The sequence below is a fragment of the Vigna unguiculata genome, chromosome 10 (genome assembly GCF_004118075.2).
Source record: "Vigna unguiculata cultivar IT97K-499-35 chromosome 10, ASM411807v1, whole genome shotgun sequence".
In the NCBI taxonomy this organism is placed as follows: domain Eukaryota; kingdom Viridiplantae; phylum Streptophyta; class Magnoliopsida; order Fabales; family Fabaceae; genus Vigna; species Vigna unguiculata.
This window is the reverse complement of record NC_040288.1, coordinates 39749843-39773965: the sequence shown is the minus strand read 5'-3', so window position 1 is coordinate 39773965 and position 24123 is coordinate 39749843. Positions and strand designations below refer to the sequence as shown.

At 31.5% G+C, this 24123-nt stretch overlaps 2 protein-coding genes across 3 annotated transcripts; both read left to right on the top strand.

Annotated features, from left to right (window-relative positions):
• Positions 1–3438: 3438 nt before the first annotated feature.
• On the top strand, positions 3439–11894 carry LOC114167292 (ABC transporter G family member 36-like). The gene is made up of 22 exons (XM_028052343.1): positions 3439–3732; positions 3926–4300; positions 4940–5149; positions 5278–5362; positions 5481–5640; positions 5733–5809; positions 5929–5982; positions 6301–6391; positions 6798–7099; positions 7291–7889; positions 8049–8209; positions 8287–8396; positions 8492–8648; positions 8742–8897; positions 8996–9165; positions 9267–9599; positions 9690–9980; positions 10075–10292; positions 10381–10608; positions 10699–10870; positions 10974–11228; positions 11329–11894. Exons 2-22 carry the CDS (start codon positions 3942–3944, stop codon positions 11599–11601), a joined length of 4461 nt encoding a protein of 1486 aa, XP_027908144.1. The 5' UTR covers positions 3439–3732; positions 3926–3941; the 3' UTR covers positions 11602–11894.
• A 4613-nt stretch (positions 11895–16507) lies between these two features.
• Positions 16508–21590, top strand: LOC114166152 (NADP-dependent malic enzyme-like). 2 transcript variants are annotated; one of them, XM_028050823.1, is made up of 20 exons: positions 16508–16719; positions 16934–17202; positions 17310–17430; positions 17965–18039; positions 18235–18386; positions 18502–18607; positions 18682–18747; positions 19020–19115; positions 19223–19294; positions 19395–19478; positions 19568–19666; positions 19831–19878; positions 19949–20002; positions 20089–20187; positions 20271–20360; positions 20436–20513; positions 20614–20688; positions 20776–20866; positions 20955–21083; positions 21284–21590. In XM_028050823.1, exons 1-20 carry the CDS (start codon positions 16690–16692, stop codon positions 21370–21372), a joined length of 1923 nt encoding a protein of 640 aa, XP_027906624.1. In that variant the 5' UTR covers positions 16508–16689; the 3' UTR covers positions 21373–21590. The 2 variants fall into 2 exon arrangements, with proteins under 2 accessions (XP_027906624.1, XP_027906623.1); XM_028050822.1 differs by having other exon boundaries at positions 18217–18386.
• The last annotated feature ends 2533 nt before the right edge of the window (positions 21591–24123 follow it).

Sequence of the window (24123 nt, the reverse complement as noted above, 5' to 3'; positions counted from 1 at the left end):
AATTTACATAGCCAATATCTGACTACAAGTTAACATTAAAAAAGAAAATTACTCTAAATAATAACTTACAAGGAAATAACTGTTAGGTTTTATAAAGAAAATAACTTACACCGTCATTCTTTTTAAAAGAAGACGTTTACCTAGAAGTCTTAGAGAGGATTTTATTAGAGAGATAAAACACCAATGAGATTTGAGTCAATAAAATACCAATGAGATTTGAGTCAAACCGTATAAAAAATTGACATTACTTTCAACAAAAAATCTTAAGCCAATAAGTTTATGAGTTTCACTTTCTTATTTTTACCCAATGTAAGAGTTAGACTCATACTTAGATTCTTCACCATAACCTTTCACAAATTAAAAAAAAATGGAAACAAAATTATATTCCTTTCTCACATTAAGTCCACAATGGGTTGGTGTGAGAATTGATCTCACACAGATTTTAATGTTCTTCTTCAACTTTTGAACATGTCAGAGTCAACCCAATGGAACAACTTCGTATACACTACCCTGAATAGTTGGAGAAAATAGAAACTTTGTTACGTGCATGGTGGTTAAGAGTTAGTGAACTGTTATATAAAGTCAACAATGGTTTTTTTTTTTTTTTTTTAAATATGAGAGGGATAAAGAGAAAAAGAAAATTAAAAATCCTTTATTTGGTTACTTCTCGTTGTTGTTAAAGGGCTAACTAACATACAAAACAATGTTTTATTCTTCTAATCACACTTAATAATTTTTTTATGATTTGCTAACATCATTGTTGGTTATGTAACGATTTAAAAGTTAAACATGTTCAAAGTAAAAAATGTTTTATTATTCTTCTACATTAGGTTTAACGACTTAACCACGTCAATTTACTCTTAAAAACAAAATTAATACTGTTTTAGTTAGTCAAAAATTTTAATAAAATAATGTATTATAAATAAATATCTAAAACTAAAAAACTGACAAAAAAGTTGCTAAGAATTCATTCCTTAAAAAACATAATTCCAACTATAAACTATCTCCAAAATTATTAGATAAAGCATGGTTGTGACAAAAAAATTGAACTTAAACAGTAAAAAAAAAGTCTAGTTTAAAAAAAAAATCCAAATGGTTTATTTAGGTAAAAAAAAGTTCAAAAATGATCTTTAACAATAAAATAGTCCAAAGGTAAGAAGATCCACTAATGTATTTATTAATGATCTTTAAGGCTTTGTTTAAGTTAATATTATTAATAAATTATTATTGTCATTAGTAAGTTATTAATATTATTATTATTTACACTAGTTTGGATATAGGATTCTCTAGTATACATGTATACGTAATGTGAAGAACACATTAATTTAAAAGAAGTTAAAGACAGTTTTGGTTATTTACATTTGGATTAACGGTAGAATATATATATATATATATATATATATATATATATATATATGTGTGTGTGTGTGTGTGACCTAAGTTTATGTCACGAATCAATAGATAGTTAATGCAAAGATAAAATTAACTAAACAAAAATTAAGATAATTCTCGACATGTTTTTTTATTAATAGAGTCACGAAATATTATAAATAAATATTAACATATGGCCATATTCAAATATTAATAAAATCTCAACAAAAATAAATCAATATAGTTTATATTTAATTAATATGAAAAAATTCATTATTTTAATGCAATAAAATCTCAACAAAAAAATTATTATTAGATTCACATATAAAATAATTATAATATTATTAATAAACTTAAATATATCATCAACTGAATTGGATAGTAATATTAAACCTAATCATCAACCACGATTGAGATGTTGTGGAAACTTCCCTTTATTAATGAGATATTTTGTTTACAATCCTACCAAAGTTTAGGGTTTTGGATAATCTCTACATGAATCATTACGTAAATTGATATCATGAGACAAGATTTGTAGTAGCCCACCACATTTGATTTTCGTATGATTTTTTCTTACTCCAAAAGACTTTTCTTTGAGTAAATCCCAAGGACATAATCAAACGACGGAATCCAAATTTAGTTTAAATTAACTAATTAATTTACTAAGTGAATTAATAAGTTAGGTTTTGCAAATAAATGGTTCATTTCTTTTTAGAAGCTACATATTTGAATGTTTTCGAAAAAAAATATTATGACAATAGACAACTTGTGATTTTAAAAAACTCCGACATTAAATTTAATTCAGTGAAGTCTTTTTACACGTGATTTGGCAAAATTTATTATAATTAATTAATTTGCTTAAAAATAATAATGATTTGCTTAATTCCAAAACAAAAAAACAAATTTGAATTGTCTGATGATTTTTTTTCTTCGTGCTGATTTTCTACTTTGCTTTTATAATACTAATTTCAATGTTTTAAAATATAATAAAAAAATATTTAAAATACCGTACAGTATATTTTTAATGTTTAACAGATAACATTATTAAGAAAATCAATAGAAAATCTTCAACTCTCCAAAAACATAGTAATGTAAACTAATAAACGAATTTAAATATTCATTCAGTTCTTTTAGTTTGTTTTAGAAATTACATAGATGAACTAATCCATACATACTCAAAATAAAAGAGAATAAAATATCTGAGTGGCAATTAATCTTCAAAAAATACAACTTAGTAATAAATTAACTCTAAAGCTAATGGTAAATTTATTATATTTTTTATGTATTTATTACAGTGGTTAACGGTTTGAAACATAGTGGAAAGCACAGGGCCAATTTACCTTAGACTTCAGCAGCCATAGAAGACCTTTTGTTTTCTTTCACCAATTATTGCAAAGGGCATGGCAATTGGCAATGACACGCAAAACTTGGTCAAACAAGACACATTATTTTGTCTCAAACACACTTCACATGTCAATTCCTCCTTCTACTCAATCTGTTCGGTCGAACTTCATCTGTTATTGTTCTGTTCTCAACATATACTTTTCACACAAAGCATTTTCCTTACAGAAAAAAAAATACATGAGAAAGGAATGTCACAGAGATAATCTATTCATTAATTATTTGGTTTGTTCAAAGTTCATATCTTATTATTTGGTCTGCAGTGGAAACAATCAGAAAAAAAAATTGAATTTTTGAACACTAATTAGTGTAATCTGTCAGATATTACTGCATTTTTTTTAATCTGCTGCAAACTATAGTCAAACTGAATATGAAAATATGCGTTTCCCCATTTCCCCGTGTACCCAGAAAGAGTCACGTGGCACAATTGTCCTTTGATACCTAGAAGCAAGATTTTAACTAAGAGAGAAGGAAAAAGATATGATTTTTTTTTTTTATTAAGAAAATGAATGCGAATGCTTTCAAGACGCATTCATAAGGAAGCTGGTGCGAAAGTGGAAACGCTGGTCATGTTTGAACGGGCTTTGTTACCATGGTTACATTCAACTCAAGGAACGTGCTTTTCATTATTATATATATATAGTATAATATATGGCAAAAGGGCACTCGTTATTTTTGTTAGGAAGATAGAAAGTAACAGGTTTTTATCTTCCACAACTTGTAGAGCCACCCTGTCCCACAAACTCATTCTACATATATATATAAACCTATATATTCGTTTCATCTAGAAACTGAAAGCCAGAACTGATACTCAGTTCAGCTTACTTGGCCAATATCTCGGAATCACTCTCATGAAGTGAATAGAAAGAAGAGAAAGAGGGAGAACACGAATCATACTCGTAAGAGAGTGCAACCTCCTTGAGTTTAGTTGAGGATTCTTTTAGTCCTTGTTGTGTTCATGTAAGTTTGTATACTTTTTCATGTTTTTTCTCTTAGAGATATATGGAAGAGAAGAAAATGAACAAGAGAGTGTTCTGTTTATGTAAAAAAAATGATCTTTGGTTCTTGATTTGAGTTAGTGAAACATGCTTTAAGGAAAATAGTGATGCCATGTTTTGTTCTTAAGCGGAGTTTAACTTTGAGTGTGTTTCAGAACAAGGGGAGGCAAAATGGATGGGAATTTCACCAGAAGCATAAGCAGGAGCATAAGCAGATCAAGTTGGAAAATGGAGGAAGTGTTTGCGAGTGGAAGGTATTCTCGCAGAACTTCTCAGGTTGATGAAGATGAAGAAGCTCTCAAATGGGCTGCCATAGAAAAGCTTCCCACCTATGACAGATTAAGAACGAGCATCATTCAAACCTTTGCCGAAGGTGGTGAGCAACAACCTGGGAACCAGATTCTGCACAAGGAAGTTGATGTTCGGAAGCTAGACATGAATGATAGACAGCAAATCATTGACAAGATTTTCAAGGTTGCCGAAGAAGACAATGAAAAGTTTCTCAGGAAGTTCAGAAACAGAATTGACAAGTGAGTCTAGATAATAGTCTTTCACATGTGCTGTTCTCACTTCACCTACCAAACAAAAAAAAATCAGATTTCTGGCTTCAAAGTTCTAACAGAATTACAAAAACCTTTGATGATTTTACCAGAATTACAAAATGTTTTTAGAAAACCTCGCTTTCTCTTGTGATTATTTATACTTTGTGCCGTCTTTCATTTTATCCCACCATTTTGAACATGTCTCTGTCATTTGATGAAGATGAAATCAAATTATAGAACACTTTCATGTTGGTGCTATGCAGTAGAGGGGAACCAGATCTACAAATGAATATTGCTGCAGATGTAGTTTAAATTTAAATGCTTCATTAATTCATATTTCTGTCAAAGCTATTCTTTTAAAACCTTTGAAAATCAAGCGTCATGTTTCAAACTTGAATTTGTCAAAACAAAGTAGACATCGAATTCAAAGCATACCTAATGCCCTGCTTTTTCTGTCAGTACCATACTGTTCATGCAAACCTAATACTTGAGTGGATGAAATTGCTACTGCCGAATGTGAAACCATCTTTGGAGCTAACTTATTCTTTAAACAAATTAATGCTGTTACATGATTCAAAATAGTACAACATTAATTGTTATTTATCTCTTTTGTTTTACTAATTTCAGGGTCGGAATCAGACTTCCAACGGTGGAAGTGAGGTTCCAAAATTTGACGGTTGAGGCAAATTCCTATGTCGGCAGCAGAGCTCTGCCAACCCTGCCAAACTCTGCATTGAACATTCTTGAATCATTATTTGGTATTTGTGGCATTAGTACAGCTAAGAGGACAAAGCTCACTATTCTTAAGAATGCCTCAGGCATTGTTAAACCATCAAGGTACCATAACCAAGTTGTGTTATACAAATAGTATATAGTGTGATTGGAACAATGTTAAGCAAAATAAACATAAGTTTAGTCTAGTTGGTCTTATATGTTTTGTTTTTTGCTGTATGGTTTCTTTGCAGGATGGCCCTTTTATTAGGTCCCCCATCTTCAGGGAAAACGACCCTTTTGTTGGCATTGGCCGGAAAATTGGACCCTGAATTGAAGGTACACTCCAGCCCCATCATTTTTACTTAAAAAATGATTCTTTATACATAACAATAACGATGATGAATAGTAATAATAAGTGATGATACATTATAAACTATTGGTTTTTATGAAACAGGTGAAGGGAGAAATCACTTACAATGGACACAAACTTGATGAGTTTGTGCCTAGAAAGACTTCAGCTTATATTAGCCAAAATGATGTTCATGTTGGAGAAATGACTGTAAAAGAAACACTGGATTTCTCAGCTAGATGTCTAGGAGTAGGGACTAGATATGGTAATTGATTCAACATTTTCTCTTTAACCCATTTTCCCCTTTTCAATAATGTATTAAAAGTTTTATTTTTCTCTTAATTGATGTGATTATAGATCTATTAACCGAGCTTGCTAGAAGGGAAAAGGAAGCTGGCATATTTCCAGAGGCAGACGTTGACCTTTTCATGAAGGTAATTTTTTTTTCTTTCCCAATTAATGATTAATTATAATTATGTGATTTTAAAAGTCAACAATTATCTCAATTTTGGTTCATCCATGGAAGTGTTCTGATTTGTTTCTTGCTCTGTAGGCCACTGCAATGGAAGGAACAGAAAGCAGTCTCATCACCGACTACACACTCAAAGTAAGTGATTTCTTTTTCTTGTTGAAAATATTCAACATTTGTGTTTTTTGCGTAGAAAAACGAGGCAGAGTTAGTAATAAATGTTCTTAATTTCTTGTCAAAAATTTCAATTCACCTACCCTGCAATGTTGACTACTGTCAACACATATTTTGGCCAAAGAAGGTCCCTATCAGAGCATCACTAGTGGTCATGTGAACTACCCTAACTGCCCTCATAAATTACACATTTTATAATCAACGAGTTATGGGTAGTGACAGTGCCGAACGATTTGTTTAATGTTGTAATTAATCATTCTTTTTGCTGTGTTAATTAAACAGATTCTGGGGCTTGATATTTGCAAGGATACCATAGTGGGTGATGAAATGCACAGAGGTGTATCAGGTGGCCAAAAGAAGCGTGTTACCACAGGTTAGAAAAATAAAATCAACCATTACTGAGAACATCGAAGTTTATCTGTATCTGCACCTAATGTTTTCATTTTCAACTCCAACACTGTCTTTAATCATGCTTTGGAAGGTGGCTACAAGTTGTATATAGTCATTCTCAACCACACAATTTTTTAAGATTAAGAGAACGTGGCCACGTGGACTTTTGCCAACTAAACTCTTGTTTATTTGTCCAAGAATGTTTTTTATTCAGTTTACTTTTTATCTTATCTTTTTAGTATATATAATATGCAGAACGATATGTGCTGAATTTAGATAGATACATAGATAGATATAGATAGATTATGACAATCCAAAGAAAGACACATCTAATGCTTAACTATGATTTCTAATTTCTTACAATGAATGGCTATGGTTTGATTATACAGGAGAGATGATTGTTGGACCCACAAAAACACTATTCATGGATGAAATATCAACGGGTCTTGATAGTTCCACAACGTATCAGATTGTGAAGTGCTTGCAGCAGATTGTGCACCTCACTGAAGCAACTATCTTAATGTCTCTTCTCCAACCTGCTCCTGAGACTTTCAATCTCTTTGATGACATCATCCTCATTTCTGAGGGTCAGATTGTATACCAGGGCCCACGTGAGCACATCGTGGAATTCTTTGAATCATGTGGCTTTCGCTGTCCCGAAAGAAAAGGAACCGCTGATTTCTTGCAAGAGGTGTGTTCATCACAGAATCACGTTATGAAACATCACATGACTTATGTACCTTGGCTTAACAAATACTATATAACTTGTTCCAATCATGGAACATTTTTTTTTATGACACGTGTTAACTGAAAAACAAAAGCTTTTGGAATGAGTGTGTCTTAATTTGAGAAAACAGGTTACAATGTTAATTTTTTGAACAGGTTACTTCAAGGAAGGACCAGGAGCAATACTGGGCAGACAAAAACAAGCCATACCGTTATGTTACAGTGACAGAGTTTGCAAACAAGTTCAAGCGGTTCCATGTCGGAATGAGGCTTGAGAGTGAGTTGAATGTGGCATTTGATAAGTCAAGTGCACATAAAGCAGCTCTTGTATACAGTAAAAACTCTGTGCCGACAATGGATCTTTTTAAAGCGTGTTGGGACAAGGAGTGGCTGCTGATTAAGAGGAACTCCTTCGTGTACATATTCAAGACAGTCCAAATTATCATCATTGCCATCATATCTGCAACATTGTTCTTGAGGACTGAAATGCACCAAGATAATGAAGATGGTGCTTCACTCTACATTGGTGCAATTTTGTTCTCTATGATCATGAACATGTTTAATGGTTTTGCTGAGCTAGCTCTCACAATTGGAAGGCTTCCCGTGTTTTACAAGCACAGAGACCATCTTTTCCACCCTGCTTGGACTTACACCCTCCCCAATTTCTTGTTGCGTATTCCCATTTCTGTTTTTGAGTCTCTTGTTTGGGTGCTTGTCACCTACTACACCATAGGATTTGCTCCTGAAGCTAGCAGGTAAACTCATCCGTTTTCTTTTCTTTTCTTTTCTTACATAATTTGAATCGCATAGCAACCTGACAACATATTTGTGTTGTCTCTTGATCAACATCATATAATGATGAGATGTGTTTGTAATTACTAAGTGAGCCTTTTCTTGCCTATTCTAAATTTTAGGTTCTTCAAGCAATTGTTGGTGGTGTTTCTCATCCAACAAATGGCAGCTGGCATGTTTAGGGTCATTTCTGGAGTGTGCAGAACAATGATTATAGCTAACACTGGTGGAGCCCTCATGCTCCTTCTTATTTTTCTGCTTGGAGGTTTCATCCTTCCCAAACGTGAGTGACAATCCAAACTTTTTAAGCAAAAGCATTTGTTCAAAGAATGTGCTCACATACATGCTCAATGGTTACAGGTGAAATTCCTGATTGGTGGGTGTGGGCTTATTGGGTGTCACCATTGACATATGCCTTCAATTCCTTGGCTGTGAATGAAATGTTTGCTCCAAGGTGGATGCATCCACAGGTAAATAGCAGAAGCTTTTTAATTGGAAAAATGAAAATGCACATAACTCAGAAGAAACTCGTTGGTTTCTAACTTGAACATGTCTTTGACTGCAGACATCTTCGGATGGAAGTACCACATTGGGTCTGTCAGTACTAAGAAACTTTGATGTTTTTGCTAAAGAAGAATGGTACTGGATAGGAGCCGCTGCTCTTTTTGCTTTTACCATTTTCTACAATGTTCTCTTCACCCTTGCGCTTATGTACCTTAACCGTAAGAGCTCTAACTTTTATCAATCTTTCAAGTTGTTCGTTTCACTTTCCATCTTAATAAAAATCCTTTCTTTTTTCTTGTTTGGTGCACTAGCTCTTGGAAAGAAACAAGCAATTATTTCAGAGGAAGATGCAAGTGAAATGGAGATTGGAGGAGACACCAACGAAGAACCTAGGCTTGTAAGGCCCCCACAGTCCAACAAAGATTCAATGCTTCGATCATTATCTACTGCTGATGGAAACAATGCAAGTAAGTGTTAAAGGACACAACTTTAGAATCTTTGATGTTTTGGCTAAAAGTATGTTCTTATTGATGTAATACGGTTTGTGTTATATGAACCATTTCAGGAGAAGTTGCAATGCAGAGAATGGGTAGCCAAGCTACCAGTGGATTAAGAAAAGTTGATTCAGCAAATGATTCAGCTACTGGAGTTTCCCCCAAAAGAGGAATGATTCTACCTTTTCAACCACTTGCAATGTCCTTTGACACTGTCAATTACTACGTCGACATGCCTGCAGTAAGGATCCGATTACTTCTTTAGTATAATTTCATGACATGCACCATTAACAATCCATGGTGTACCTATAAAGTAAGTTCTAACTCTAATAACTCTTACAGGAAATGAAAGCACAAGGTGTGACTGAAGATAGGCTACAACTGCTTAGGGGAGTAACCAGTTCCTTTAGGCCTGGAGTGCTAACTGCACTAATGGGAGTTAGTGGAGCTGGGAAGACAACTTTAATGGATGTTTTAGCAGGAAGAAAAACTGGTGGCTACATTGAAGGAGATATTAGAATCTCTGGGTTCCCCAAGAACCAAGAAACCTTTGCAAGGGTAGCTGGTTACTGCGAACAAACTGATATTCATTCACCCCAAGTTACCATTCGTGAATCTTTGATTTACTCTGCCTTCCTTCGTTTACCAAAAGAAGTTAATGAGGAGGAGAAAATAGTAAGTACTCAACAATATTATAGCCCTTTCATTCTTCTCTTGGGGTCATAGAAGGGTGAACTAAAAATTTGATCTTTTTTATCTTTTCAGCAATTTGTGGACCAAGTGATGGATCTGGTGGAGCTGGATAATCTGAAAGATGCTATAGTGGGGCTTCCAGGAGTTACAGGGTTGTCAACTGAGCAAAGAAAGAGGTTGACCATCGCTGTTGAGCTTGTTGCAAATCCTTCAATCATTTTCATGGATGAACCCACTTCAGGACTTGATGCAAGAGCAGCAGCTATTGTTATGAGGACTGTGAGAAACACTGTGGACACAGGAAGAACAGTTGTTTGCACAATTCACCAGCCTAGCATTGATATCTTTGAAGCCTTTGACGAGGTAAAAACCAACCTACAAACTATTTTATGGTGTGTTTCTTTTCTCTGTATCGCTTATACCCTCTTTGGTGCTTAATGAAAACTTTTTGGTCCAGCTTTTGCTGATGAAAAGAGGAGGGCAAGTGATCTACTCAGGACCATTAGGCCGAAATTCCCACAAGATTATAGAATACTTTGAGGCAATTCCAGGGGTCCCAAAGATTAAAGAGATGTACAACCCAGCAACATGGATGCTAGAAGTGAGTTCTGTAGCAGCTGAAGTTCGGCTTGGAATGGACTTTGCTGAATACTACAAATCTTCATCTTTGTTTCAGTGAGTCAACTAGCAACTAGAATGCCTACATTTTCAAATAGTTTATTACTTCTGTTGGTTTGAGCTAACACATTTGCTTATTGAACAGGCGAAACAAAGCCCTTGTAAAGGAACTAAGCACACCCCCACCTGGAACCACTGATCTGTATTTCCCCACTAAATACTCTCAATCTGCACTGGGGCAATTCAAATCCTGTTTTTGGAAGCAGTGGCTGACATATTGGAGGAGTCCAGATTATAATCTTGTCAGATTCTTTTTCACCTTGGCAAGTGCCCTCATGATAGGAACAATATTTTGGAGAATTGGCAGAAATAGGTGAGAGTTGCTTTCTGTGAAATCTAACTCTACTCTTCTTCAACCATTAGTACTAAGTTTTAGCTAATTTATGTGGTTATTTTTGTTTAGGGACAACTCAAGCGACCTTACAATGATCATTGGAGCAATGTATGCTGCTGTAATTTTTGTCGGCATTAACAACTGCCAAACTGTTCAACCAATCGTAGCCGTTGAAAGAACAGTGTTCTATCGAGAAAGAGCTGCTGGAATGTATGCTCCTCTGCCTTATGCCCTAGCACAGGTTGGTGGATTGGTTTACCACAAAGAACAATGATATTTGTTTCTTGTTATCATGTTCTTACCTTGTGTTATATATCATTGTGCTAATGCATTTGCAATTGCAGGTTTTTGCCGAAATACCTTATGTATTTGTCCAAGCTGTGTATTACTCACTCCTAATCTATGCCATGGTGAACTTTGAATGGAAAGTGGAGAAGTTCTTTTGGTTCTTCTTTGTCAGCTTCTTCTCTTTCTTGTACTTCACATATTATGGTATGATGACTGTTTCCATCACACCAAACCACCAAGTGGCATCAATCTTTGCAGCAGCATTCTATGGACTATTCAATCTCTTCTCTGGTTTCTTTATCCCAAGACCAGTGAGTACCCTTCTAGTTTTTATTTAAACTCATAAACACTATAACATTATCTTGCATGATCTTTACTAACATAACTCTTCCACCAACTTTATCTTTTCAGAAAATTCCTAAATGGTGGGTGTGGTATTACTGGATTTGCCCAGTGGCATGGACTGTGTATGGATTAATTGTCTCTCAATATAGAGATATAGAGGACCCAATTGATGTGCCAGGGAGTGCCATAAATTTCACTGTTAAAGGATACATTGAAAACCACTACGGGTTTAAATCTGATTTCATGGGTCCAGTTGCTGCAGTTTTGGTAGCTTTCACTGTCTTCTTTGCCTTTGTATTTTCCTTCTGCATCAAGACACTGAACTTCCAATCAAGATAAAAGAGCTACAACGTTGTATTGTATGAGCAAGTTATGCTGTACCAAGATGTAACAGTGTATCGATTTCTGTATGTAAATAACTGAGGCTGGAGTCCATGCTCAAGATTTATGGAACATGTTTCATAAGATTAATAGATGACCACGATAGTTTTGCTAGTAGAGAGTTGTTCAGTAAATGTAAATCATCTCATTCATGCTTTTATCAGTCTGGTTTGGTACCTAGAACAAGTTAGCTTTTTCTTATGCTCGATTCTTGCAACAATAATAGATAAAATCTTATTCTTTTGCATTAACTCTTTGTCAAGAACAGTCTATTTTTGTTTTCCTATTGCAACTTTTCTCTGATTAACTTTGCAATGAGTTTTACTGTTTAATTGAGACAAACTAATTCTGCATTAAATAATGGAGTCAAATGGTGTTCATCAGCTCATTACAAAGTAGTTATATTATAGAAGACAATTTTCAGTAAGCATTTCAACTTTCATTGACCCTTCTGCTGGAGTTGAAGTTGGCTTTAGTCTTCTCTGCTTTGATTTTGCTCACTGCATGCAAAATCTAAACTTCTCAAAAGGACAAAGTTTGTGACATTATTGTTTTTTCTGGGAATCCTAAAGTTAATGATGTTAAATCCAATTGGACTAAAAGGGACAGTAGTAAAGTAATTTAAAGAATGAAAGGACTAAATTGAGTTTGTTAGAAAATTATACAGCATTAGTATTCTGGTACGACTTTGTAAACTTCAAAATTATTGTATTTCTGAGGTCTGAGTTTGTTAAGGTTGAAGACAAAATCAATGATAAATGGTGTCAAATCGAAGCATAAAGTACTAAATGGAAAACCAAATAGGGAATGACCTAATTTTTATGTGGCTAAAACATCAGTATCGGTCGCTTTCGCAGTTCTTGTTCCCTTATTTTCGAGGTGTCAGGTTATAAGTTATAGGGTTGTAGTGATAGTAATCGAGAAATTGTAGTTTTATATGGTTATATGATATTGATCTTATACATATAAGATATTTGACATCACTTTTATTTCAAAATTTGAAGGCAATACTTGAATGATGTTATTGATCTTTATTTTTATATAATATTTAATTTTGTCTATCTTATTCAATGTAAAACTTTGACTCACACTTGAATTATAACCTTCGCGATGTTATGATGTTATGTCTTTTGAAGATTCATCATACTACTTATTTGGGTCGTTCGTTGAAATGATTTTTTTTCCATGTAAGTTAAAGTTAAGTTCTCTCGTTCAATTGGTAATGATATTTTCTGTGAATGCTTCTATGAATTGACTAGTAATGGATATATATCATAGTTAATACCTTTTTTTTTTGGGTAATAATTCATCACAATAGTCGATATCTCAAGAATACAAATTAATCATGTTAAGAATTTTTTTTGTCCATTTACATAATAATAATTTATTTAATTAATTAAAAAATGTATAATATTAAGTAAAAGAAATTGAATTTTAGGTTAAATTAGACATGATGATATGAATTATGCATCTTGGCATGTTAACAAAAATAAGGACTATTGAGACGAAAAAATTGCGATAATTTATTGAATAATTATAACAAAAATTTGGACAAAAAATACTATTAAACCTTAATTAAATAATTCTTTTACAAAATAATCCACATTATATTATCAAAGATGTAATATCAAATATATTTTATGTGATTGAAAACATGAAAATGAGAGCTAGATACTCTCATCTGAAAGAAATAAATGATAGATACTAATATTATAAATGAGTATAAATAAAATGTTTATCTTATAAACTATTTGATTTAAAGAGAATATAAAATATAATGTTACAACAAAAAAATTCAAATGAAACAAACTAAGAACAATAAAAAATATTAAAAATAAATTTTGTGAGTTACATAATAAATTATAGAAGTTTCAATCATTTAAAATGACAAAAGAAACATGTACATATTCATACCATATTCAACTAATATAATAATTCCTTGTTAAAATTGAGAAGACTTCAAACAATTATTAAAGGGACGGATTCCTTTTGCCATAAGATTAAAAATTTACTTACAAAATTTTAAGAAAAACAAAATTCAAACCCGAATCCATTAAAAATATAAAAGAAAAAAATTCAAACTCAAACCCACATGAGATGAACTTTTACTCAAATATCTAGTTATAGTATCATATTTGTGTTGTCCTTAATAGAAATTTAACAAAATATATTTTAATGAATTCATAATTTATGTATATAATAATGATTTAGAATATTAATAGTTTTATTTTAGAAAAAAAGACCACATTTGAACGCAATGGGGTCAGAAGTCCTTCCCACCACGTAAGAAGGGACAACCCTGTCATCCCAATCAATCACTTTGTGTGGTGTTTGCTCTTTCTAATTTAGTGGGAAATTAGTCTTGTTATTTCTTACAATTTAATATAATTTGAAGTTAAATAAGGATTTAGTTCTTAAATTTGTATTAAAAATTAAAATTTATTTTCAAATTTTAATTTAGTTTAGTCTTAAATTTTAAAAATAATAAATTTTTTATGACGTTTTAAATTGAGAGTTTATTTATTTATACTGATGTTTTTCTCAGATTTTTGAGTTTTATCGATTTTAGAGAGTTTTCAATTTATAATTAACATATTTTAATTCAAATGTTAGTCTAAAATCACTTAATACGTAAGAAAAGTAATATTATTATGTTGAAATATTTATATTTATTTTTTATAGTTTAAAGATTAAAATTTAAAACAATAACGATTATTATAAATATATTTAATTCTATAATTTCTAATGACTTATTAAGATATAAATATTTTTATAGTTATTTAAAAGTTAGGCTTCGCAGTAAAATGATATAGATTTCCCTTAAAAGCAAGAAGAAAAATTCATTCATTACAAGGATAATATTAAATTGAAATTTTTTTGTATTTCATTATGTACTGTATATCATATAAAAATTATAATTAAAAAACAAAAAGTAAGTCTAAAGAAACTTAAAAGTTTATAAGAATCGACAAATGAATTTGTGTCACATTTTCAATTATATAATTTATCATTCATTGATGTGGATTCTTAATTAAGTGTGTAAACACGGTTAACTCGTCCACGGTATATATATATATATATATATATAAAATATAAAATACCATTCTGACAGTATTTTTTAAGCTTAAATATATTTTTAAAATATTTTATTTTTAGTCTCTTTAAAATTGAATTTTGATCTTTGATATTATTTTTTATGTATTAGAAACAAAAAAGTTTAAATGACTACTATTCTAAATCGTACCTACTGATATTTTCATATATTGTTAGCATGTAATAATTTTTTTATTAAAATTTTAAAATATGAAAAACATACGTTTCTATTTATTTTTATTTAAATAAATATTAAAACCTAGAACTGTTAATTTCAAATTTTAACTGATGAAAATAAAAGAAATAAAATAAAAATTTATACATTTTATGAGAGTTAAAAGTAAATATTTCAAAATTTATCAGACAAAAAATATAGAGTTTTTTTCCATAATTAAATAAAAATGAGATCATTTTATAAAATATTAAAATCTAATTTTTATCTCATTTCAAGAAACAATTTCGAATTTTATTGGACAAAAAATAAAGAACTATTTTAAGAACTTAAAAAAAAATCATTTAATACAAACATATTTAAGTGTTCTTTTATACCATTTAGCTAAAAGGATTAAGTAAAAAAAAAAAGTCAGATTTAAATTGTAGAAGGTATACTTATTGGAGTATATTTGTCTCCTTAATTTAGTTTTTTAAAAAATTTCATGGATATCAACAAGATGTATCAATATTTAATATACATATAAAGAGAGCAAAAATGATAGTTATATATTATATGATTTAAAAGAATATATATATATATATATATATATATATATATATATATATATATATATATATATAAATAAAATGGTTACATGTATCATTATTTTCATTGTTTTGTGAAATACTTTAATTTTAACTTTGCTTTAAATTAATCAATTTTGTTTGTCTTTCAGTAACACAGAGGACCTTATTTTATGAAATAAATTGAATCAAAAATTAACTTCAGAAACTTCAATTCATAGTCATTGGAAGTTCCTCCGATCACTAATCCTAATTTTGGAAGGTGTTGTTCTTAAATCTACACACTCTCGTTATATACAGCAACAACGCTAAACGACAACGTTCAGATGCACAACAATCCTAAAATGTAACCTAATTTTTTGTTCTCACTCACACCATCACAATCTCTTCATTCGTTCTTGCACCCAAAAAGACACTATTCTATGTAAATCTCAAAGAACGCACAAATAATTGTGTTTTTCACGGGAATTCTTGTAAAATAAATACCAAGTTTATTTTTATTTTTTATATTTTTTTATTTCACAATAAATAAACGTTACTTGTCTTATATTTTCAATCTCACGATAATAAAAAGTAAGTATATAATCAATATAAATATATAAATAGCATATTTTTAAGTATTAAAATAATAGACAGGTTTAAGAAAAAAAGACTCTAATAAAAAAAGAAAGCAACACATTTAGTCAGTTTTACTGGTAATCATAAACAATTTACAAAAACTATTATGATAAATGTTTTTAACAAAATATTATACTTTTTAACAAAATAATTTTATTTCTTAATTTTTCCTAAAACAACAAGTAAAACTGTTTTTAGTGTAATAAATAGTAGAATTTTTCTCCTATTAAACTAAAATAAAAATGGTACAGTCGAAGGACAATGGCAATCATACATTATATACATGAAAAATTATATCCTTAATGATTATTAATTGACTAATAATATAATTTTTTTACAAGTTTATATACTATGATGGTGATGACGTACCTTTCTTCTCTTCCATGGGGGCTATATGTATCTTACAACACAGGCAAAGAACACAGAGCGAGAGAGAGAGAAATTGAGAGAAGAGAAAAACGAGGAAAGATTCAGCTATTTTTCTTTCTTTCTCCTCGAGACTCTCTCTTTTTCTCTTCATTTCTCTCTCTTTGTTTCAACTCACTCAGTGATCAAACCGCAACTTTCTCTCTGTCATACACTTGTTTCAGCATCATCATGTTCTCCTCCAATGCATGCTCCTTCATGGTACACTATAACACTTCCCAGTCCACATTCCACACACTCACTCACAACCCAGTAAAACTAACTAACTGTATTATTTATTTTTGGCAAAAAGTTGGTATAGCAGCAACGTAAAAGAAGCCATTTTTCTTGTAATTTTTTCGAGATCGTTTGATTTGTGTGGCTGGGCATTCATAAAATATCCCTTTTCCCGTTTTCGTGTGAACTTTACCCACAGTGCAAGTCGGGCATAGGTGGGTGGTCTTCGTGCAGTAACTTCTCTGCTTCACGGAGGAGGCGTTCTGCTCCATCGAGAGTCACGTGTTGCGCTCCAACTTCGACCAGCGGCAAAACTCACGGCGGCTCTGTGATGGCTAAAGAGGCAAATGGGACTTCCACGGCGGTCGGCGAAACCCCAATCACTGGCGGCGGCGTCCGGGACGTGTACGGCGAGGATAAGGCCACGGAGGATCAGTTTGTGACTCCATGGAGTGTCTCTGTTTCAAGGTGAGTGAGTGAGTGAGACTTGTTTTTGATGATCTTGAATTTTTCTTGCTTGTGTTCTTGTTTCAATGAATGAATGAATGAATGAGACACTGTTGATTGGATTTTAGTGGGTATACTTTGTTGAGAGATCCACACTTCAACAAAGGACTCGCCTTCACCGAAGAAGAGAGGGAAACCCACTTCTTGCGTGGCCTTCTTCCCCCATCTGTTATTTCTCAAGAAACTCAGGTTAATCATCTCATCACATAACTTTTTCCTGATTATCGTTTCTGATATATTGAAAACCCAATAAATTAATATAACCAGTAGGATCTTTTGACAGAAAAGAGGAAAAAGGGCATAATAGTGAGTGTGAAATGGATGAATAAATTTATTGGATTCTCAACGTATCGTTACCCTTTTAGTAGAAAGTTAAAATATTGATCTGCTCTCTTTAATTGTTTTTATTATTAAGTTCTGTATCTTTAGGAAAACCCGAAAGTTTTTGTCTTTACTTCTGCATAACAGTTAGGCTTTTAATCTCTATCAGTATTATCAGAGAAAAACCTTCTGGTGTATGAAACCACCGCTAAGAATTTCCATACATGATTAACTGCTGCAAGAAAAATTATCATTTTCTTGTATAGGAACTAAAATTTAAAATGAAGACAACTATAGTGACCAAGTGAATAGTTTAATCTTAATAAGTAAAATGTTGAAATTATGTGTGGCTGTTGGGCTACTCTACTTTGACTGATATTTATCAATGCTTCTTTTGTTCAGGTAAAAAAAATGATCCAACACATACGCCAGTATCAAGTTCCATTGCAGAAGTACGTGGCAATGATGGATCTGCAGGTGCCTGGCAGATTTTTATAAAAAAAAGAAAACTGCTTTTAATCTGTCTCTCCGTTTCAATTTTACTTTGGCACAAAATTAGAAAAAAGTTACTGAAAGTAAAACATTCAATAAAAACAATACTAGCTTTTATAAGTTTCTGGAACCATGTGATAATGTGGATTGAATGTTTATTAGTTATTTGCTGGGTTGCAGGGGAGAAATGAAAGATTGTTCTACAAGCTTCTGCTTGATCATGTTGAGGAGTTACTACCAGTTGTCTATACTCCAACAGTTGGCGAAGCATGCCAGAAATATGGGAGTATCTTCATGCATCCTCAGGGACTTTATATAAGTTTGAGGGAGAAGTAAGTTTGAGTTCAGTTGCACTTTCATCCTCCTCAATTTTCTGTCCTTACCTTTTAGTTAAATGTACTGTGTCTAAAAGAAATTACTCCATTTTCTATTGGATGCGTTTTAAAGAGGGAGGATTCTTGAAGTACTAAGGAATTGGCCTGAGAAGAACATTCAAGTCATTGTTGTGACTGATGGAGAGAGAATTCTGGGTCTTGGGGATCTTGGCTGTCAGGTATTATACTCACCATGTATAAAATTTGTGATGTTTTGTAATCTCTCTTTTGGTAACTAATGCTGTATTACCAGGGAATGGGAATACCGGTAGGAAAACTTTCTCTATATTCAGCACTTGGTGGAGTTCGTCCTTCTGCTGTAAGTATTTTTGGTCTACTATACCTGTTACAAACTTCTTGTGATATGTTACTTTGTTTTAAGATGGTACTGAAATTTGAGTAGCAGATTATACTTTTATAATGTTGAAATAGTGTTATAGTGTTCTATTTCAAAGTTTGCTTGCCGGGTAACATTTAATTTTGGAAGATTGTGAAGAGTGGCTCCAATGATCTCTGCATTTGTTTATAAAAAAGTGTATAGTCTTCAACTTGTTGTTAAAGTTGTATTACTGTATAATCAAACTGTTTCAGTGCTTACCTATTACCATCGATGTGGGTACAAACAATGAGAAGTTGTTGAATGAAGAATTATATATAGGGCTCAAGCATAAACGAGCAACTGGGCAGGTTGGTTCATAATTTGTCTTATTTACTTGGCCTCAGTTTTAACATCAGGCATTCTGTCATCTAATGTACTGCAATAATAAATTTGCTTTTACCTTTTCGGTTTCCAGGAATATGCTGAACTTCTACACGAATTTATGATTGCAGTCAAGCAGAATTATGGTGAAAAAGTCCTTATTCAGGTACTAAGAAGTATACAAAGACATCATTTCTCGAGTAATTGGACATGAAGTATGCAACACTTGCTAATTTCAACTTTTCTTGTTTTCTGCTATATTTTAGTTTGAAGACTTTGCAAACCACAATGCTTTTGTTCTACTTGAAAAATACAGGTCAACACATCTTGTCTTTAATGATGATATTCAGGTGAGAAATTCGTTTCTTAAATTATATATTTAGATACTTTGGTAACCAATAATTTTCTCTTATATTCTATTCTATCCACTTGGTTTCAGGGAACAGCAGCAGTTGTTCTTGCAGGACTAGTTGCAGCTCTGAAATTGGTTGGGGGAAACTTGACTGATCACAGGTTCTTATTCCTTGGTGCTGGAGAGGTAAGTCATTACCCTTCTGGGGTCATGTTTCCTTCTCCATTGTTTCCTACAGATAACAAAGCCTAATCATTTCACAACAGAGAAAAAGGTGAAAAGAAGAGAGTACTGAACACTATCAGATTACTTTGAATTGTTCACTTGAATTGCATGGTTTGTGTTTGCAGGCTGGCACTGGAATAGCAGAACTCATAGCACTTGAAACTTCAAAAAGGGTTAGATTTTTTACATGATCATTGAACGAACGATTTAGATTTCTCCAGAAACTAACTATTGTCTTGGCAGACAAATGTCCCAGTAGAAGAATTGCGCAAGAACATTTGGTTGGTGGACTCAAAGGTTTTACAAAAGCTAATTTAGCTCTTTCCTACAGAAAGCAATTGTTTGTTTACCATTGCATCAATCTTTCATTCCTACTTTTGCAGGGGTTGATTGTGAGATCCCGCAAAGACTCACTTCAACATTTTAAGAGACCCTGGGCTCATGAACATGAACCTGTTCAGAAACTTGTAGATGCTATTAATGTATGGCTCTCCATATCTCTCTTTCTCTCTCACCCACAGAGAAGTAGTTTCAAATTTCTTACATTTCAATGTTTTCTTCTCAGAAAATCAAGCCAACGGTTTTAATCGGAACATCAGGACAAGGGAGAGCTTTTACCAAGGAAGTGATTGAAGCTATGGCTTCCATTAATGCGGTAACATGTTAATCAATTCACTCTGCATTTTTATGCTACAGAAGCTAATCTATCAATCATTTGTAATGCTTGTAGAAACCTATTATTCTTGCCCTTTCCAACCCAACATCACAGTCAGAATGCACTGCTGAAGAAGCTTACACTTGGAGCAAGGTAATATCAAGAACACAAAGCTATTATCTACTTATTTGGTTGGAATGAATGAGTAATTAATAACTGGTATCATTTTTCATTTATTTCTTATCTCAATCAGGGACGTGCCATTTTTGCTAGTGGAAGCCCTTTTGGCCCAGTTGAATATGGTGGAAAAGTGTTTGTGCCTGGCCAGGTCTCAATATGTTTGTAAAAAATGTCAAAAATTTCTCTATCCAATGGAATGAAATTTATTAATATGAATGTGTTCTTTGTTAATCAGGCCAATAATGCATACATTTTCCCTGGATTTGGTCTTGGTTTGATAATGTCTGGAACCATTCGTGTGCATGATGACCTTCTTCTGGCAGCTGGTAATGCAGAAGAAATTCAAACATTTACTTAAAACGTTAAGCTTAGGATAATTATAATTCAAATGACAAATCCTATTTCTTGGAACAGCTGAAGCTTTGGCTTCACAGGTGACTCAAGAGGACTATAATAAGGGACTCATATACCCTCCATTCAGAAACATCAGAAAGATTTCAGCACACATAGCAGCCAAGGTGGCTGCTAAGGCCTATGAGCTTGGTACACTTTACTTTTTCTTTTGATATCTGAAAACTTTGGCTATGTTTGGATTAAATTCTGGAGAAAGTTGTTGTTTTGAGAGTAAAAGAAATTCCTAACATTCCAAATGTTAATCCAAACATGCACACTTTCTGTTTGATGTTTTTTCTCCTTGAAATAGTGTAGAAAATTAATGAGATTGAATTCACATTCTTGATCAGGCTTGGCTAGTAACCTTCCTCAACCAAAAGATATGGTGAAGTTTGCTGAGAACTCTATGTATTCACCGGCCTATAGAAACTACCGGTGAAGTGGCAATAGTTCATTTTTTATTTTCTTGGGTTTTTTTTTTTTTACTATTATAGAATGTTTTCTTTATTTATACTTTTCATGCAGTTTTATGCTATTGTATTTGGTGAAATATAGTTTAGGTTGTTGTTAATGTAGGTAGATAGACTTAAGTAGAGCTTGAAATATTTTGTATTTGGATTTACATTTTATTTGACAATAATTTAAATTAAAAAAAAATGAAGCATTTGTAAGCATCCACATACAATAGTTTAGATTCTGGTATACCATTTATGCATGCCTCTTTTCCTTTATTCATTCAAAAACTAAGGGTTAAATATGTTTTTGGTCCCTCAAATCACAATGAACTTTGAAATTAGTCTTTTTTTCGAAATTTTATACCAATTTAGTCTTTCATTTTTATAAATGTGTGGATTTAGTCATTCTTACCAAATTTTGTTAAGTTTATTTGACATTTTAAACGTATTTTATGATACCATTTGATTAACATTGAAGCGAAAGTGTGTTAAACGTGTAAACAATTTAAATACGATCATGAAATACGAATGAAACATCAGATAAATTTAACAAAATTTGATTAAAATGACTAAATTCACGTATTTTTAAAGATGAATAATTAAATTGGTCAAAAAGTTTGAAGAAGAACTAATTTCAAATTTTACTGAAATTTGAGAGATAAAAATATATTTAATCCAAAAACTAAAATAATCAAAGTTTTTAGCAACTTTAAGTGCTGCATACTAAAATAAATAAATTTTCCATACAAATCATAATAACTAGTTGAGTATGTGTATTGCTATACAAAGTTATTTGTAGTCTTTCATGTGTTAATCGAGAATTAAGTTTACACAAGATTTTGTTTTGTGGGTATTATCTAAATTCATCACAATTTTAAATTTTTGTATTAATTGAATATGAATATTTGTAATATTTGATTTTTTTTAACTTTAAAATAAATATGTACGTATTTATTTATTTTCCCACTTATTTCAATATTTGTCATAATTTTAAATTACTAAAATAACCTTTATTTTATTAGTTAACTTAAAAAGCACCTTATTTTATGTTCTTAGTTTTGTAACTGATTTGTCACACCACTTTTCATAATTTTTTTCTTATATTTATGTTAATTTTGTTTAATTATTATTTTACATTCTGTTTTGATATATATATATATATATATATATATATATATATATATATATATATATATATAATTAGTAATAACATCGTGTGTGGCTTTTTTTTTATTAAAACAATAACTAAACAGATGTAAGTATATCTATTATACGACAAAGTAGAAATGAGACAAAAAAAAAAGTACATATCAAAATATGAAGGAAAAAAAAAAACGTATTTTAAAAATAAAGATGAACACAATCAAACTTCCACATTTTTTAAATGTATATCTCATCCCTGTAGCTCTAATACAGTCTCACAATTATTCACATGTAACAATAATCATATCATAAAATGTATATTTTAAATTATAAAAATTATAGTTACAATCTTGTTATAATTAGATAATTATTTTCACGTAAATATTTATTAACAAATTTCTTAGACCTTAATATCTTTTCACACGGTGTGAATCACACTCCAATTCTATCTTTAGCAATTAAAAATAATAAAAACTCATTCGATGGATTTTTTTTTGATAATTTTATATTATTGATACACAAATATCTAATAAAAATTTGTCCGCAATCCTGTTTCACCACTTTAACCCCTCCACCCTTTCTTTGATAATTAAAAAAAAAAAACTCAACTGATGAATTTATTAAGTACTATTTAGTTTTAAAATAAAAAATAGAAATAATTAACCAATATTTCTCTATTATTATTTTTTTTTCTTGTTTAAAATGGATCATGTAACGTTAACTGGTAAGCCAATTATAATAACTTTTATTTATTGAAAAAAAATAACAATAAAACATAATAGTATCAATAATAATAGAAATAACCTATTACTATATTGTAGAAAGTAACACAACAGTTATCTAGATATAAACAAACGTTTGAATTGGAATTGGAACGAAGAACTCTGTTGAGATAAGTCTTCATTGATTGAAATGAAGTTTCAAATTTAATATTTAGAAAGATTAATGATTAAATTAATAAATTTAAATACAGAGTTTGACTCTAAAAAATGGATTTTGCTTGCAAGGAAGTGAATAGGAACAACTTCTGAACATGACAGCATTAGTTACCATTTTTCAACACTTGTCTCACCAATGTTATCTCATGGAAAAATCCCAAAAAATCTTCCCTCTTTTCATATCAAACATTATATTTTCTTCTTTCCCTGATCCTTGTAAAATGATTACAACACACAAACAAATAGATTTAACCATGTTCCAAAAGGATCTAAGCATCAATTTGGCACGTGATGTGTTCACACAATTTCTTGGATCTTTTTTTACACTTGGTGTGATTTGTATAACGTATAGACAATTATTGAGGCTTGGTTGTGGTTTTGTGAAGAATAAGAACTTTATGACAACATAGAAGCATATGAAACCATGATTGTGTGTCTATTGGACATGGTGACAACTGCATCTGTGAGAGAGTGTGTTTGTTTTCAGTGATTTGGCCAGTTGTCTATCGTCCAACATTGGCATTTGATGTTGCTGTTTTACTAGGAGGATCATGTCTGGTTGGTTCATCTTATCTTCTGTTGGATAAAATTTTTGGAGAACAGATCAAAAGTTGTCTTTAGTGGCATGCTTAGCTGCTTTCAACAATTAATGTG